This window comes from Castanea sativa, chromosome 7 (assembly GCF_040712315.1).
Source record: "Castanea sativa cultivar Marrone di Chiusa Pesio chromosome 7, ASM4071231v1".
Classification (NCBI taxonomy): Eukaryota; Viridiplantae; Streptophyta; class Magnoliopsida; order Fagales; family Fagaceae; genus Castanea; species Castanea sativa.
In genome coordinates, this window is record NC_134019.1 from 28,637,591 (window position 1) to 28,655,414 (window position 17,824).

The window sequence follows — 17,824 nt, forward strand, 5'->3', positions numbered from 1 at the left end:
GAAGGGATTACTCCGGGCAGTCTGGCTCGACGGCACCTCAGACAATCAATACTGTATTCTGAGAGCCGGTGCACCAGCTACTGGAGAAGGTCCGTAAGGAACCCTACTTCAGATGGCCCAATAAGATGGCAGGGGATCCTGCCAAGAGGAATCAGAATCTCTTTTGTCAGTACCATCAAGACGTGGGTCATACTACCGAGAACTGTCGGACCCTCTGGAATCACTTGGAGTAGCTTGTTAGCGAAGGGAAGTTAAAGCAGCATCTGTACCAACCTAGCAGGCAGGGCAGTCAGTCTGGCTCAAATAATCAGAGGAATAACTCATCTTAGCCTCCTTTGGGAACGATCAACGTCATCTTTGCTGCGCCGGGCATGACTGGCTCATGTCCTACTAGGGTGATGGCCATCTTGGACTCCTAAGCTGAGGAGGGGGGCTCCAGGCCAAAGAGATTGAAGCTAAATGTACCCGTTTTGGGATTTTTAGAGGAGGATAAGGTGGGGACCATCCAACCCCATGACGACGCCCTAGTGGTTACTCTGAGGATAGGGAATTATGATGTGAGAAGTATAATGATCGATCAAGGCAGCGGTGCGGATATCATGTATCCTGACCTATTTAAGGGGCTAAAGTTGAAATTAGAGGACCTTACCCCTTACGACTCTTCGTTAATAAGTTTTGAAGGGAAGGCCGTTATTCCAAAGGGACAGATTCAGTTGCCCGTGCAATCTGGCTCCGAGACGGTCGAGGTCGATTTTATCGTGGTCGATGCATATTCCCCATACACAGCCATCCTCGCCCGGCCCTGGCTGCATGCTCTAGGGGCCGTTTCCTCCACCTTGCACGTTAAGGTGAAGTTCCCTTCGGGGGAGCGCATTGAAGAGATTCTCGGCAGCCAATTGATGGACAGGCAATGCATATCGGCTGCAATACTGCATCAGACCGAACCGCAGTCCTCAACCTCGGCTGTGAAAGACTTATAGCAATTAACGACTCTGGATGCGCCCGACGCGGTGACAGTAGAGGAGGCCATGTGCGAAGACCTTGAGAAGTTTTTGATATCGGATGATCTCGAAAGATTCTTCCAAGTTGGGATATGTATACCACACCAGGAGAAGATGGAATTAGTGGAGTTTCTGAAGAACAACATTGATGTTTTTGCCTGGGACCCCTATGAGGCCCCGGGTGTTGACCCAAGCTTCATTTGTCATCATTTGAACGTCAATCCTACTATTCCTCCTAGAAGGCAGCCCCCTCGGCGTTCCTCGAAGGAGCATTCCGAAGCCGTTAAAGAGGAGGTGCTCAAGCTCAAGAAGGCTGGGGCTATCAAGGAAGTTTTTTATCCAAAGTGGTTGGCGCATACGGTTGTGGTAAAAAAGAAGAGTGGAAAATGGCGAGTATGTGTAGACTTTACAGATTTGAATAAAGCCTACCCAAAGGACTCTTTCCCGATGCTGCGCATCGACCAGCTAGTGGACGCCACAGCCGGACATCCTCGGATGAGTTTTGTGGATGCCTTCCAAGGTTATCACCAAATTCTACTAGCGGCAGAAGATCAGGAGAAAACTGCCTTTATTACTCCAACAGGGAATTATCACTATAAGGTGATGCCATTTGGGTTGAAGAACGCCGGGGCTACTTACCAAAGGATGATGACCAGGATGTTTGAATTGCAGCTTGGAAAGACCATTGAAATATATGTGGATGACATGGTAGTGAAGAGCAAGGCGATATCTGCGCACCTGAAAGATTTGGATGACACTTTCCAAGTACTTAGAAAGTACAGGTTGCGTCTTAATGCCTCAAAGTGTTCTTTTGGTGTGAGTTCTGGGAAGTTCTTAGGTTATATGGTCACTCATAGAGGGATAGAGGTGAATCCGGCACAGGTTAGAGCCATTCAAACCTTACAGCCACCTCGGAATCCAAAGGAAGTTCAGAAGTTAACTGGAATGATCGCCGCTCTCAGCCGGTTCATCTCCTGGTCAGCTGATCGATGCAAGCCTTTCTTCCAATTGTTGAATAAGTGGAAGGGATTCCAATGGTCCGAAGAGTGCGTTGTAGCCTTCCAACAACTTAAGGAATATCTTTCCCGACCACCCATTATGTCTCGGTCTGAGGTAGATGAGGTCTTATTTGCGTATCCGGCAATGGCCGTCCATGCGGTCAGCCTGGTCCTCATAAGGAACGACGGTGGGGTGCAAAGACCAGTCTATTACGTCAGCAAGACGCTGAATGATGCCGAGGTGCGTTATCTGCTTTTGGAGAAAGCACTTCTAGCCGTAGTTCATGCCACGCGGAGGCTTCCTCATTATTTCCAGTCCCACACCGTTGTAGTTTTAACCCAACTGCCTCTCAAGTCAGTGTTGTGTACTGCCGACTATTCTGGAAGGGTGGCTAAATGGGGAACTATTTTGGGAGCCTTTGACATCAAATACAGGCCACGTATCTCGGTGAAGGGCCAGATTCTTGCAGATTTGGTGGCAGAGTTTGTTGAACCAATGTTGGAAGAAACTTTGAAGGAATCACACATGGATGAGAAATCAGTTGGCATGATTACGAACGAAAGACCTTTGACTTGGAACGTATCCGTTGATGGGGCGGCTAACTAGAGGGGGTCTGGCATCGGACTCGTCCTGGTATCCCCCGAGGGGATTATTTTAGAAAAATCCTTAAGGTTGGCGTTCTCAGCTGCTAATAATGAGGCCGAGTACGAGGCAGTCTTGGTCGGTATGAACATGGTACATAGGATGGGCGGAAAGGAAGTTCACATGCTCTCAGATTCTCAATTAGTGGTCGGTCAGGTGACGGGGACCATGGAGGCTAGGGACCCCAGGATGCAAGAATACTTGACCGAGGTCAAACGTTTACAATCCAAATTTGATTCCTTTATTTTGTCTCACGTTTCTAGAAGTGGGAATACACATGCAGACTCCTTGGCTGCCTTAGCAACGTCCTCGGCTCAGGGTTTGCCTAGGATTATCCTTGTCGAAGATTTGCTAGCGCCAGCTCTTACCACTGTTGGAGCAGCCCGGATCCATTTGATAAGGCCTGGACCTAATTGGATCGATTCTATGATATCTTTTCTGAAGAACGACATTCTTCCCGATGACAAGTCTGAGGCAGACAAGATCCGTCGAAAGGCACCACGTTTTTGGTTGTCCGAAGATCAGAAATTGTATAAACGGTCATTCTCCGGACCATATTTGTTATGCGTGCACCCCGAATCAACGGAGGTGCTTTTGGAAGAACTGCATGAGGGAATTTGTGGGAGCCATACTAGGGGAAGGTCCCTAGCTCATAGGGCACTAACACAAGGATATTGGTGGCCCAATATGCAGAGGGAAGCTCAGGACTATGTAAGAAAGTGTGACCAATGCCAGAGGTTCGCTCCTAACATCCATCAACCTAGAGGAGTCCTTAACCCCCTCTCCAGTCCTTGACCTTTCGCTCAATGGGGATTAGACATAGTAGGACCATTCCTGAGGGCTGTGGGAAACAAAAGGTGGTTGCTTGTGGGAACCGACTACTTCACCAAGTGGGTAGAGGCTGAGCCCTTGGCAAATATTAGAGATGTCGATTCCAAGAAGTTCGTCTGGAAAAACATCATCACTAGATTTGGAGTACTACATACACTCATTTCGGACAATGGCGTTCAATATGATAGTAGAGCTTTTAGGAAATACTGTGGTGACATGGGCATCATAAACAGATACTCCACTCCAGCTTATCCTCAGGGAAACGGGTAGGCCGAGGCAGTTAACAAGGTGATAGTTAGTGGACTCAAGAAAAGGCTGGACGATGCGAAGGGCAAATGGGTAGAAGAACTACCACACGTTCTATGGACGTATCGAACTACGCCGCGCAGATCCACAGGAGAAACGCCATTCTCTATGACTTATGGGGCCGAGGCAGTCATACCTTTAGAGTTTGGCTTCCCCACATTGAGGACGAGTACTTTTAGCCCAGAAAATAACAACGGCCTCCTAGAGAAGAGCCTAGATTTAGTTGAGGAACGGCGAGAGATAGCTATGGTCCAAATGGCTTACTATCAGCAGAATCTTAAGCGAGGGTATGATGCCCATGTGAAGCTCAGACCACTCGCACCTGGGGATCCGGTTCTGAGAAAGGTTGTGGGTACTGCTAGAAACCCAGCCTGGGGTAAATTAGGACCGAACTGGGAAGGACCATATCGGATTATTTCTGTAGCAGGTATAGGTTCATATCGACTAGCTGATCTAGATGAAAGAGTTGTACAACGTCCGTGGAATGTAAACAACCTTCGAAGGTATTATTATTAATAAAGGGCGCTTTTGTCGTTTGTGATTTAAATTATAAATGTATATGGACCTATCAATTACAACTCTTGAAATGTCAAACAGAAACTTGGTTATGTATAGTCCTCGGACTACATACCTAGTGGAAATTGATATCTTATTATTTGTTAAACATAACCTTAGTTATGCTGGGTCCTCGGACCTTCTACTTTGGGGAAATTAACATCTTAAGTTACTGTTCTGAAATGTCAAACAGAAACTTGGTTATGTATAGTCCTCGGACTACATACCTAGTGGAAATTGATATCTTATTATTTGTTAAACAGAACCTTAGTTATGCCGGGTCCACGGACCTTCTACTTTGGGGAAATTAACATCTTAAGTTACTGTTCTGAAATCTCAAACAAAAACTTGGTTATGTATAGTCCTCGGACTACATACCAAGTGGAAATTGATATCTTATTGTTTGTTGAATAGAACCGTGGTCAAAATGGAGTCTTAAGTTATATAACTTTAAGTGTCAGGCAGAAATTTGATAAGGTAGGATCCTCGGACCCCACACTTTACTAGAATTAGCATTTCAGATTACAAGTCCTAAGTATCGCATGGGTTTGCAAAATGAGGTATTGCTTACCAGCTAAACCAGGTTAGTCTTTGTTAGATTCTTGAACGCTTTACTTCGCAAGGCGAATATGTGTATTGCTGTTTAAAGTTTTGATGGTTCAATTGCTGAAAGTGGACTTATTTATCTCATTCTTTTTTTTGCTATGTGCTAATGAGAACTTATATAGTAAGCATAAAAAAAGAAAAAATAAAATGAATACAATACAGATCAAAGGCAAATAAAGCTGTCTTTCATTAATTATGTCGATATGTATATCACTACATGGAAAATTCTAAGTACAAAAAAAAGCCCTGTGCATGACCCTAAGCTTTCGGAGGAGGGTCTTGCTGAAAAGTGCTGGTAGCCTCAATGTCTTTTAATTCCAGCTCAAAGGAAGACAGAACTTGTTTTCCTTTATCTGTTGTAGCGGTTGGAGGGATGATAGGTTCCACACTTTGGCTCAGGCCCTTCTCGGCACCACCACTCCCTTCCTTCTCTTTGTTGGAACCTGAAGGTTTTGTAGGATCCGAAATGAGCTCTGGAATCACAGGAGGAAGAGCAGGAGGAATTGTTTCAGGGGCAGGAGCAGCAGCAGGAGCCTCCTCTATCTCCTGTATGTCCAGGGGAAGCCAAATGTTCTCAGACTTCCTCAGCTCGGACGCTGAAGGAACTCCTGCTACGTTTAGGGCTTCCCCCTAGACCTGCTGACAGTATTCTCTACACACGGCCGCGAAAGCCTCTGTCAGCTGGTCTTCCGTTGTAGCTACCCTTTCCTTGTAACTTGCCTGCTTTGCAGCCTCTAGAGAATGCTTGAAGGTGCTAGCTTCCTCCTTCAGTTGCGCAAGCTCCTTCTCCAAGTCCGAGCGTTCCTTCTGGGCTTGGGAGAGCTCATCATCCTTTTGATGAAGAAGCTTGCGCTGCCCTTCTACTTGAGTCCTCATTGTTCTCAGATTGGCCTCGACGCCGTCTCTTTCTCTTTCTAAATTGGCCAACTGAGAGGAGAGTCTCTCGTTTTCAGCTAGGGCCTGGCCTAAAGACTTCTCAGTCTCTAGACGAATTTCCTGCTCCATTCTGGCCCTCTTCCGAGAATCCTCCACGAACTTCTCAGCAGCAAAGACCTCTTGAACGGCCTGAAACAAAGTATCAGAGGGTTAGGAGTAGTAAAACATTTACAAATAACCAGATATTATTAAGAACGAAGTATGCGCACGGAGAGAAACATACCAGGGCTAAGTCCCTTTTCAAAGAAAGGAACAGCTGAGGCTGGCTCATCTTCTCCAAGGCATCCATATCCTTGGGCAACAAAACGGAACGCTCCAACGCCTCAGCCAGATGGTGGGTGTGGCCTTGCTGAAGTGCCCTAATGCTGGACTAGCAAGAGATTGGTGCTCCGTCCAATCTCAAGTCAGGAGACCAGGTAGCCGGTGCTCAGCGCACCTTGGCCATATCCCTAATCTCTCCACTCTCAACTGAACGGGCACGTCCTTTGCCCTTGTCCAGTTTCTGCTGCGGGGCTTGTTGTGGCTACTATCTGGGCTTCTTTTATTTTTCGCCACCAGCCTCCTTGGCCTCCCCCTTCCTTTTCTTCTTTAGCTCCACAACTGGAGGTTTAGGATCGGCTAGAGGAGGGGGAGATGGCAAGATTGGAGGAACTTGGGACCTTCCCGCTCTTTTTTAGGTGACTCTCTCGCCCCTCTTGGTTAGGAGGCTGTTGAGCACGTCCATCTCTTCCTCCTCGGAATATCTTCGGGATGGGCAACTATTAAGCCTGCAACTCCGGAGGCCTTGGCAGGCTCTTCTTCCTTGTCAGATAGCATGACAAACTGGTTCCCTCGGGGTCTTTCAACGTCCTCGAGTTGAAACTGGTCTATCTCGTCGTCCAACGTGTGCGAAAAGGATACTTGCTCCTCCGGAACAGCAGTTGCTTGAGAGTGCGTCGAGAGAGGGATCGCCGCGATAGGTTGCGTGTAGAGGATGGTGTTGGGGTCGTTGGGAATGTCGTGGTCGGCAAGAAAGCGTGGTCTTGCTACGTTTATCCTCTTACGCCTCCTATCTCCCGCGATAATCGCGTTCTCTATCTCTTGGAAATCCGAGGATAGTGGGTCGTACCCTAGTATTAAGTGGGCCGCTCTAAGTTGCAAGTCTTCACTCACAATTACTTCTGAGCGCAGGATGCGGTTCAGATCAGCAACGTTGCAGTGGCTTAAACGAGGGCACACGAGTTGTTTATCTGCAAGAAAGAATACCAACAAAGCCAAGTATGGTCAGATCTGCAATGCATATGAGAGATCGAAATGGATAATATGTAAAAGGAAATAAACAATAGAAATTTTCGAGATTGAAGTTCGGGGTAGAGAAATTAACTCCTAGAGAGTCACACCTGGGTCTCCCCATACGATTGGGCAGTGAGGGCCATCATGCCAGTTGCCTGAGGCGATGAGGTAGTCGTCCTTCATGCCTTTATTAGACTTGGGCAGACAGGAAATCAGCCTAACTACACTAGACCGTGATTTAATGTAGTAACCTACTTTTGTAAGTTTGTGACACTCATACATGAAGACAACGTCATGCCAAGTGAGGTTCAAGCCCATCTGCTCATTTAGAACGTCGACGCTTCCTAAGACCCTAAATACATTGGGTGCGCACTGGTCTGGGCACAACCTGTGATTGCGAAGGTATTCCCTAGTTACGCTTCTCATAGGGAGGGTCATCCCACCTTCTATGAAGGCAATCATGGGGATAATGACCTCTCCCGTTTTCCTAGAATCACCTACGGCTTCTACCGGACAATATTTCAAACCTACATCGCTGGGAATGTTGTATTTGGCCCTAAAGCCTTCCATCCCAGCGGCGGTATCAACTAAACACTTAAATCTACCCATCTAAAAGAAAGGAAAATGCAGGCTTCAAGAAAGAATAGGGTTAAGAAGGAAGCCGAGGACAGAATCCGAGAAGAAAAAGGTAGAGGAAGTAAGGACTTACGAGTTTGCAGTTATGCGAGTTTCCACGGGTTTCTGAAGAGAAAGGATGATGATTGACGCTTTGATGTGATTGAATTCTGAAGAAATGAATGAGGGCGCAGATTTCCAAACGTCATGACGTGCGGGAGGCGGCCTCGAAGTTGGATTTTTCCCACCCAAATTTTCAGGAGGTGATGAGGACCGGTGGATGTTCATCTCACCGTTGAACGTGGGGAATAGGGTGTAACTTGCAGTCATAAATGCGCGCGTTTTGGAAGTCGAAGCGCCAAACGGCATTTTTTAGGAATGAAACGACCCCCACATGTATGGTGATGTACGAAACGTGTGGAGGGAGCTCTGGTCGGATCAAAACCCTATTTTTCTCCTCGGATGAGGAAAAATAAAGTTTTGAGGGGCTATTGTGGGGACTAAAAGGACCTAGGTAAGTATTTGGGCCTTAGGCTTTGTTGATGGGCGCTAGTTTGTTTTATACTAAAAGCCTCTTGGAAATGTAACTCGGCCCATGAGTCGAGAGTCCGAGGATTCGTTTGAGAACGAATATCTCCTCGGACAGACCCACGATGGCCCTGGGATTCGCCAAAAAGATCAAGGCAGGGTTACGTAAAAGCCGTTGGTTAAAAGGGGGACTTAAGCGCCCTCCAGACGCAACGGCGTGAGGGAAATATCTTATGAAAAGGCTGCTACCTCCACATTAAAGACCCTACACCTATCTCCCTAGCCGCATTAATGGGGAAATGACCCCTGAACAGTAGAATAAAACTTTCTAACTATTATATAAGGACTTGAAGAAGGTGGTAGAAGGGGAGATCGGTCAGTTAGCAGAAGAAGAACTAAGAACTGTAATTTTGGCATAAAAGAGAAACAATACATAAATCGTCCTCGGCTTACGTTCGAGGAGGTTCCCTTATCATATTTGTTTATCATTTGCAAAGATTGTGGCACTCTAGCCTGTTTGTCAAGTTTCCAATACCCCTAAACTAGATTTCAAATCCACACTCTACAAATCTTATTGTTTAAGGCTCATTGGGCCTGAGCCCACGTCTATCTTTGGGTCCAGGTGCAATTGTGCGCTTACAACACACACACACTCAAAAATGTCTACATAAAGATAGGAAGAATAATTTACTATTTTGGTGCTATTTGGCCTTTGCCTTTTGGATTTTTTTATTTATTGAACCATACACTTCATTTGATCATAGCATTGTAGTTGGTCTTCATAAGTACCAGAGGATTATGTTAAATGTTGTATTTAAAGTTTAAACTTTCTATAACTTGTTTATGTAAAATTTGAACTTACAGACTTTGTACAATTGTACAATCTAAATTAGCTCATAGGCAATATACCATTTTGGTTTATTAATTTTGTTTTAAAATTATATGCTAATATTTTTATTAGAGGTTAATTTATATAATATTTGAAAAATGTATGTTTTACTTCAATTCGGTGTGCGCTTGCACTTTGTGTCTAAGTTTCAAGAGGCTTATGCGCTTAAGTGCACTTGATGCTTTTAACAACAATGGTGGTCCCTAACACACATTATGCTACCTCTTGGGGTAAATGAAGAATTTCAATTGTAATGATATATATTTAAAAAATTCACATTAGATATAAAATAACTTCTGACTCTTGCTGTGATTGGAAGGTTGCTGAATGGCAATGAATTACAAAGAGTCCATTATGAGTGTCTCTCTCAAGTGCTCTGGGTTGGCCTTCATCAAAATAAATTGGACATTGACTATGACATGAAACTGGACAACTTATGATTTTTTTTTTTCCCTGGCAAAGTACACTGTACACACATCTTCAATTATAAGATGAAAGTGGACAATTTTTAAATGTTTTTTTTTGCTGGCGAAGTACACTGTACATGTGTAGGTTTGTTATCTAAGAACTGTATCTGAACTCTACTTTGCCACTCTAAAGCCCTGAATTCCTATAACCCAACTGCTTTCAGAGCAGGCATGTCATTGTTCATGGTCTTTGACTTATACAAATATGAAGTTTCTGCTTCAAGCATGTACCATCTAAGCCTTGTCCAAATCGTAGGATCTGTCATCATAAAGGATTTAGTGTTTTCAATCTGTTCTTCAGGCAAGAAATTTCTGAATTTACAATACTCATTTCTGCTTCACCATTTAAATTCATATTAGACGTGATGTTTGAGAATCATGCACTAAATAGTTGTAGCTTTGGAGTGTATCTCTAGTGATCATCTTGATATTGACTCTGGCCCTTTTACACAAACCATTTATTATGTTGCAGCCAAGATGCTTCTGTTGCTGATAACTGTTTGACACAGATCATTCAACAACAATAGCCTTGATAGGCAGAATAAGTTTGCAAGGTTTTTTTAAAGGTAATCATGAACCTGTTCTTTTCCTCACAGATCATTCAACCTCCCTTTTCAAACTCCACATAGTTTCCATTTGATCCTCTGTAAAGTATTAGGTAAATTAAATGAAGATTGGCCCTTTAATTTTTTTGTATAAGATATATCCATATGTAGATTTTCATGTTTAGAATTCTGTTCCTTTTTACTACTGGCACTTGAAAGTGTGTTATTATCCTTTTTGTTTGTTGTTCTTAGAGGTTCAAAAATCCATTGAATTGCAGATTTTTATTAGCTTGGCATTGCTCATTGTCGCATTGTCCTTATATTTAAAGCTGGAATGGACAGCTTTTCTAGGAAATGGGCATTCCATGGTATGTATATGTTGAAGAATTTTTTTTCCCTTAATGTTAAATTCAAATGAGCATGTCCAGTTTCTCAAGAGAAAAAGAAAAGAGCAGATCCAGACATCTTTCTTTTTTTTTTTTTTCGTTTTTCCTGAAATATATGCAACATACACGTCATAAAGGGTAATTGCAGACACAATTAGGCAAAAGAGGATGGCATCATAGTTCCTTTCCCAAAAGCTAATTCAGTAGGCCCTTCCAGTTCCATTTCTCTAGACAAGTCACAAGTAGATAGAGAATCTTTAAGCCATATTGTGGGTCCCATTATGTGGAGCTTCACAAGGGAGGTTAAATAGGGTTTCAAATGATAGTCCAAACATTTTTTGCAGTACGCTCCCCCATTATCTTTCAATAAAAAAAAAAAAAAAAAGGACATTCTATATTAATAGTTTTAGATATCAAAGTTATTTTCATTCACCATCCTCACCTTCTTTCTCTTCTTTACTATTTTTGATAATTTGATCGTTGGGGGTTTAAATTTAGGATGTCTTTGTTGGAAATACCAAGAATTGTTAACTAGTTGTGCTACAAGTCTCTTAGTTCTCTTTTTTGGTCATTTTCACAAATTCACATTAGCATAATAGTATTCCTACGTATGTAAATCTGGTTTATAATTTTTCCCCCTTTTCATAATGGTTATACTTATACCATGAATCTGATTGATTTTGTGTATAAAATAATTTACCAAAAGTTAAAACAAAGGACTAATTGGAATATACATTGTGTAATTACTTTTGATGGTGTTGAGTATCTTATTTCACGTTATCAAGATGTTTTTGTTAAGATCTTCTTATGATTAGATGAATGGCTGAGGTAAAATTGCAAATATGTATCTTTTTTTAGTTTTTTCCTGATGTTTGAATTTCAGCCAAAGACCCAGAAAAAAGGGAGAATAAAATGAAGGTACACACACACTACCACAAGGGATTGAAAGTTAAAAAGTTCACTATTAATCTCAATACTTAGATCAGATTTTTAAATTTTTATCTTTTTAACTTTTCTCTCTCACATTAAAAGTGCTATTGCACCATGCAATTGGCTATTGCACCGACTCACATCTAGTTAGCCCCCATTCGAATTATGTTAGGAGATCTTTTGCTTTTGCCAAATCTAGGGAGACTCTTTTCTATTGGCTTGCAAAGCTATAACTATGAAAGTTTGCAAATGCTTGTGTATATATATTACACATAATGACCAACTTATTCAAATTAAATACAATAAATTGACTTAAAATTTCTTTTACCATGCCCCAAATAATCAGACCTAGAACTTGTTTTTATTCTTTAGGAATTTACTCAAAACATGTCAAAGAGTAAATTTTTTGTGAGCTTAAAGTGCCCAGAATTAGAGCAGGGCGTTAGGGGCCATCTTTGTAGAATCAATTTCTGTATCTTCCTTTGCATGGTTTTGAGATCTGAGACCATCTTGTCTAGAAAGAATAATTCAGAATAGTTTGAAATGCTTACCCTTTATCTTTTTACAGTAAGGAGTGTAAATGATTCATTATGTGGGATCTTTTTTATTAGAACAATGCCAAACTTAATGTATCTTCATCTTGAATGACCTTCTCTGAGGATTAGTCTCATCACTTCCCTTATTAGAACAATGCACATAATGGTCATCTTAATTTTAGGCTTTGCACTTCAATGATGGTTTTCTCTCATTCTTTTAAAGGCTATGAAGTTCACACTGGACATGTCAACATTTATCTGTCAAGCTAATAAAAGCAACAATCATTCTTCTATTATAATGATGGTTTTCTCTCATTCTTTTAAGCTTTTTCTTTTTTCTTTTTCCTTTTCTCCTTTCAGTGGGATAGGGAAGTTTGGAAAAAAATATAGTAACACAAATTCAGCCACAACTTTTGTCACAACTCTCTCACTTAGCTAGTTATGCGTGTTCGAGAAAAAGTGATGGGTTTATGTAAAATTAGTAGGTAGTCAATCACAATCTGTCATGTAAGAAAGCTGTGGCAAAGTTTGTGATACTACAGCAACTCAAAGTTTGGGAGTGCAACACAAAATAATGTCATATCAGTGGCTAACAGTAAGTATTCAGTCAAATTACATGCATTAGCACTATATTTCATCTCTACTATATATTACATACAATTTGATCTCATTGAATAATCTTTCATATTATTACAAATGTTTTTCTTGTATTTTTAATTTTTGATTCAATGTCCTGTGTTACTACTAAAATTTATTTCTTTCTTTCACTGTAACCAGTCTATACCTGCCTAGTTGACCTCATACTGGAGCAGTTTATTATTTACTTTTATATGGGAATATAGGTTGCATCAAAGTATGCCCTAGTTTGAGAAACCTTATACAGAATTCTGGTAATGCAAAAAGAAAAGTACCTAAAACATACCTGTCACTCGATTATTAAGGGCTAATATTGGCTGGTGCTTAGAAAACAGAAGCTCCTTGGTTTCCCAACAGCTTGCCTGAAACTGGGATGCACTTTACAAGCCAACCAATTGGCCATGACAAAGCTGCAAGTCCAATGCAAGCACCCCACTGCTCCCAATCCAGTCTCTCAGTATTGGCAAACCTCTTCAGAAACTCCACCATCACTAGTTGAAGAACTATGGTGATCCCAACAATTGCTATAAACAACTTGTTCTTAAGTATCCCTTTGAAAATATTCTTCTTCTCCAGTTTTCTTGCGTTAAATTCATTGAAGATTTGGCAAAGGACAAATGTATTGAAAATGAGGGTACTCTTAACGCTCTCCTTTACACCAAAGATGGATTTTCCCTTAAATTGTAAAACCAATAAGATGGTTACCTGATACACAGCCTGTGCCATAAGGTTCTGCCACATGATTCTGGTTATAAGTGGCTTAGATCGACCAATAGGTGGCTTCGCCATAAGATCATTAGTGGGTTTCTCAGTAGCCAAGGCTAAAGCTCCCAATGTATCCATTATCAGATTCACCCATAATAGTTGGACTGCAGTCAAAGGCACCTTACCAGAAGAAACAGCTGCAACAAAGTTGATAACAAGGGCAGCAACATTCACGGTGAGCTGAAACTGAAGAAACTTTTGTATGTTAGTGTATACACACCTTCCCCACCTCAATACTGTTACCACAGTGGTAAAATTGTCATCCAGGATGACTATATCTGAGCTCTCTTTTGCCACCTCAGTTCCTTGGATACCCATGGAAAGCCCAATGTCAGCTTCTTTTAGTGCAGGTGCGTCATTGGTTCCATCACCTGTGACTGCAACCACATGGCCTTTCTGCTTCAAGCACTGTACCATAAGAAGCTTGTCAAAAGGAGATGACCTGGCCATTACAAGGATTTTATCAATCTTTTCCATTCTCTCTTCCGGTGAGTAATTTCTAAATTGCCCCCCTTCAACTACTGCTTCATTATCCAAATCCTCATCACGATTGAGAATCTTGCATTCAAGAGCTATAGCCCTTGCTGTATGCAGATTGTCACCAGTGATCATTTTGATATTCACTCCAGCAGCTCTGCAAGACTCCACAGCTGCACTGACTCCTGGCCGACATGGATCCTTCAAGCCAACAAACCCTAATAATGTCAGCCCATTTTCTTCAAGCTTCTCAGGAGCTTGTCCACTTTCTTCTTCAACTTCTTTGCAGGCAAATGCAATGCATCTCAGGCTTTTTTGTGCCATATTCTTAATAATAGTCTCAAGCTGCAACCTTTCTTCCTCATCCATTACTTTCAGCACCCCTTCTCTGTCATAATAAGATGAACATATGGCCAGTATCATTTCAGCAGCTCCCTTCCAATGAGTATGAATAATTTTCTCATTGTTCCTCTTCACCAAAACCCCACTTCTCTTTTTCTCTGAATTGAAGGCCTCTACATGGATTGTGTGATAATTCTGCATTATGTCATCAATGCTCGTATCCAAATTTAGTACAGCCCAAGAAAGAATTGCTTTCTCAGTTGGGCTACCAGAAATCTCTGGAACTGATGTAGAATGTGGTTTGTAAATTGTACTAGTTGTGTTTAAGCTAATTGCTTGTTGTAGTAGCTTGAGAATATTACCTGCTAAACCCGCAAAACTGTCATCTTTCACTGCTTCCTTTCCAAGCCAAAACTCTGTAACTTTCATTTCATTTAGTGTAAGAGTGCCTGTTTTGTCTGTACAAATTATTGTAGCTGAGCCCATTGTCTCACAAGATGATATTTTTCGGACCATCGCATGATCAGCCATCATGCATTTCATAGAATAAGCCAAAGTTAAAGTAACAGCCAAAGGCAAGCCTTCTGGAATAGCCACTACAATGATAGTGACAGCAGCAGATACAATGCTCACTACTACATTCATCACATCATCAAACTTTGTCTTGCTGCCATTGAATTCCTTGTTTCCCTTGTCATCTCTTGTGTTCCCAGTGAAATACCGAATCAACATAACAAGAAGAACAAGTGCAGCCACCAACAGTCCAATCTTCCCAATATAAGAAGTTAGCTTGTTGAGGCGTGCTTGCAATGGCGTCTCCTCATTCAAATCACGGTTTATTGAACTCATCATCTCGCCCCATGCTGTGTTCATGCCCACAGAAGTGACAAGCATGAAACCAAAGCCATCCGTGACCTTTGTGCCTGATAACATAAAGGGATTCCCTTCCTTGATTTCAATGTGATCACTTTCACCTGTCATGCTAGACTCATCCACCTTCAAGGAATTCCCTTCCACGAACAACCCATCAGAGGGTATCTGATCACCAATCTTAAAGTACACAATATCTCCCACAACAACATCAAATATTGATATAGGTTGGCGCCTCCCTTCTCTCACAACTTCCACTCTTATATCACTACTCTTTGTTGAAAGCTTCTGAAATTGCTTTGATTGTTTAAAGTCACTCACTGCGGACACAACAACAACCAAAACAACAGCAAGAATGATACTCCCACCATCATACCACCCATCTTTCCAGCCATGTTGCTTGATACCAAAGCCAAGAGAGAGTACAGCACATGCCAATAATATTATAATAGTTATATCTTTTAATGCATCAAACACAAATTTTAGAAACCTTCTTGGTGGTGGTTTTTGATATTTATTGGCACCAAAAACATTCTGTCTATGAATAAGATCAGCCTCAGCACCATTAATACCATTTTTTACATCAGTTTCAAGAATCAAAGCAAGTTCCTGAACTCCTCCAAACTCACTTAGAGACTCAAAGTTTTTGTCCCTTACCATGTCACGAAGCTTTGTTGGATCAACCGTAAGTAATGTAACAGCTTTGTTGTCAAGTGGCTGGGAGTCCTCGTTGATACGCTGCACGTCAATGGCAACGTAGGAAAGGGTGCGCAAGAGAGAGCCATCCTTGTCGAGGACTTTCTTGGACAAGGAAAAAAGGAGCCTGGTGAAAGATACGGCCGTGAAAGCCATTCTCCATCTCCGCTTGTGGGTCTTGGAGGCAGACCACCAGCCTTCTTGTGTTTCATCACATACATCTATCCCGCTAGGCTTTCGAAACCTCAACGCAGACATGACAATGGAGCCTAATGGAGAGAAAAGAGTGTTTGAACTGGAAGACTAAAAAACACTATGAGAGTTTCTTTGTTTATTTAGTTATTTTGTGAAAACACGAAGGGAGTTTAGGGTTTTTGCAAAGAGAGGCAGAGTAATGCTAAACGCTGATGGAGAATATGCAATGCTTGTAACAAATTCATTCGTGTATGTATAGTACTTGTTACGAGAAGTTTCTCTGCATCATCTTTTTAGAGATATTTTGGGGGGGTGAAGGACGGGGGGTGTTCATGGTAGCTTCTTAGTAATTGGGACAGAGATTTCATTGTTTGGGTGATTATGGTTGCACTATTTTTTTCTTTTTAATAATTGTTTGTACTACTTATTTGGTCATTCGCAATCGGTTCATTCCTTAAAATATATTTATTATAAGTATATTGATTATTGAATGCTTCCAAATTAATTAATACAATCCTTTCTCCTCTTTCCAAAAAAAAAAAAAAATACAATCCTTTCTAAAAATAATAATAATTACTACATCAAATTTGAGTGAACTTTACTTCTGTTTTTTCCCTTCAGAATCAAGGGAACCTTACTTCTTGCTCAAGCAAAAAAAAAAAAAAAAAAGGTGAACCTTTACCTGTATGAAGATATTGCAAGTGTAACACCCCTTTTTTTTTTTGCTGGTTATTGATTTGCCCTTATACTTATATACTTAAATTTTTTTTAAAGAATATAGTTGTACTTAGTTTTCAAATTGGAACATTTATTTTTATTTTTATTTCTTTATAATTCAATGGTTATGATAACGGGAGAAAAGTGATTTAGCCCTAATTCAACTAAGTTACAAATTTCCTAGTATTAGATAAATTTTTTTTTTTTTGAATGAGAGAAACTTCCTTAATACAGCGTTGAATGACTTTTGATTTTTTTTTGAGAAACAAGTGGCTTTTTATTAATTCTTAATAGTTCATTTGTGCCCACTATAAATATCTATATATATAAAAAGTGCGAATGTGTAAAAGCTATTGTAATAGCTATAGTACTTTTTGGTTTGTTTAATATATATTGTTCATAACTTAATTGGCCTTTCTCTTCGGTATAAAATAATAATATATTAATACAACAAATTGTCACAATATTTTCATAATTGTTAAAGTTTTAATTCTTTATAGGTCAAAATAAAATATTATATTGAAACCAACCATAACTAAAAATAAAGATATTGTGAAAAAAGAAGAAGTGTCGCATCCACAATATTTCTCACAACACTTTCATAATAAATCATTTGTGGTAAATTGTTATTGGTTCTAATTTAAACTTTCCAATTAAATTATTTTTTTTCCCACCAATAACAACTTGTAACAACCTACTGCTTATAATTTGTTGTGAAAAAGTTATAAATATAACATTTCTCTTGTGAAAATGTTAAGACATTTTGTTGTCGTCATAATATATTCACAACTACTGAAGTGACGATTCTTTAACAAGTTAGAATAAAATATAACAAAATTATAAAGGTATTATGAAAATGTTGTACCATTCTGTTGTGTTTTTCTAGATTATTTTTATTTTTATTTTTTAGTTTAGTTAACTTTGTTGAGCCAAAATTCACTATTTTACATACAGTTTTGTTGGGTTGTTTTTTTTTATTTATATTTTTTATTGTATTTTTATCTTTACGCACAATTTTAAGTAAAACACAGTTTTACACCATAAAAATAAAAAATAAAAAACTTAGGATAAAAACACATTTC

At 40.6% G+C, this 17,824-nt stretch overlaps 1 protein-coding gene across 1 annotated transcript; it reads right to left on the minus strand.

Moving 5' to 3' along the window:
- Window positions 1–12,687: 12,687 nt before the first annotated feature.
- LOC142642645 (putative calcium-transporting ATPase 13, plasma membrane-type) lies at window positions 12,688–16,303 on the minus strand. Its single transcript, XM_075817043.1, has one exon. It carries the CDS (start codon window positions 16,086–16,088, stop codon window positions 13,005–13,007), a length of 3,084 nt encoding a protein of 1,027 aa, XP_075673158.1. The 5' UTR covers window positions 16,089–16,303; the 3' UTR covers window positions 12,688–13,004.
- Between the last annotated feature and the right edge of the window lie 1,521 nt (window positions 16,304–17,824).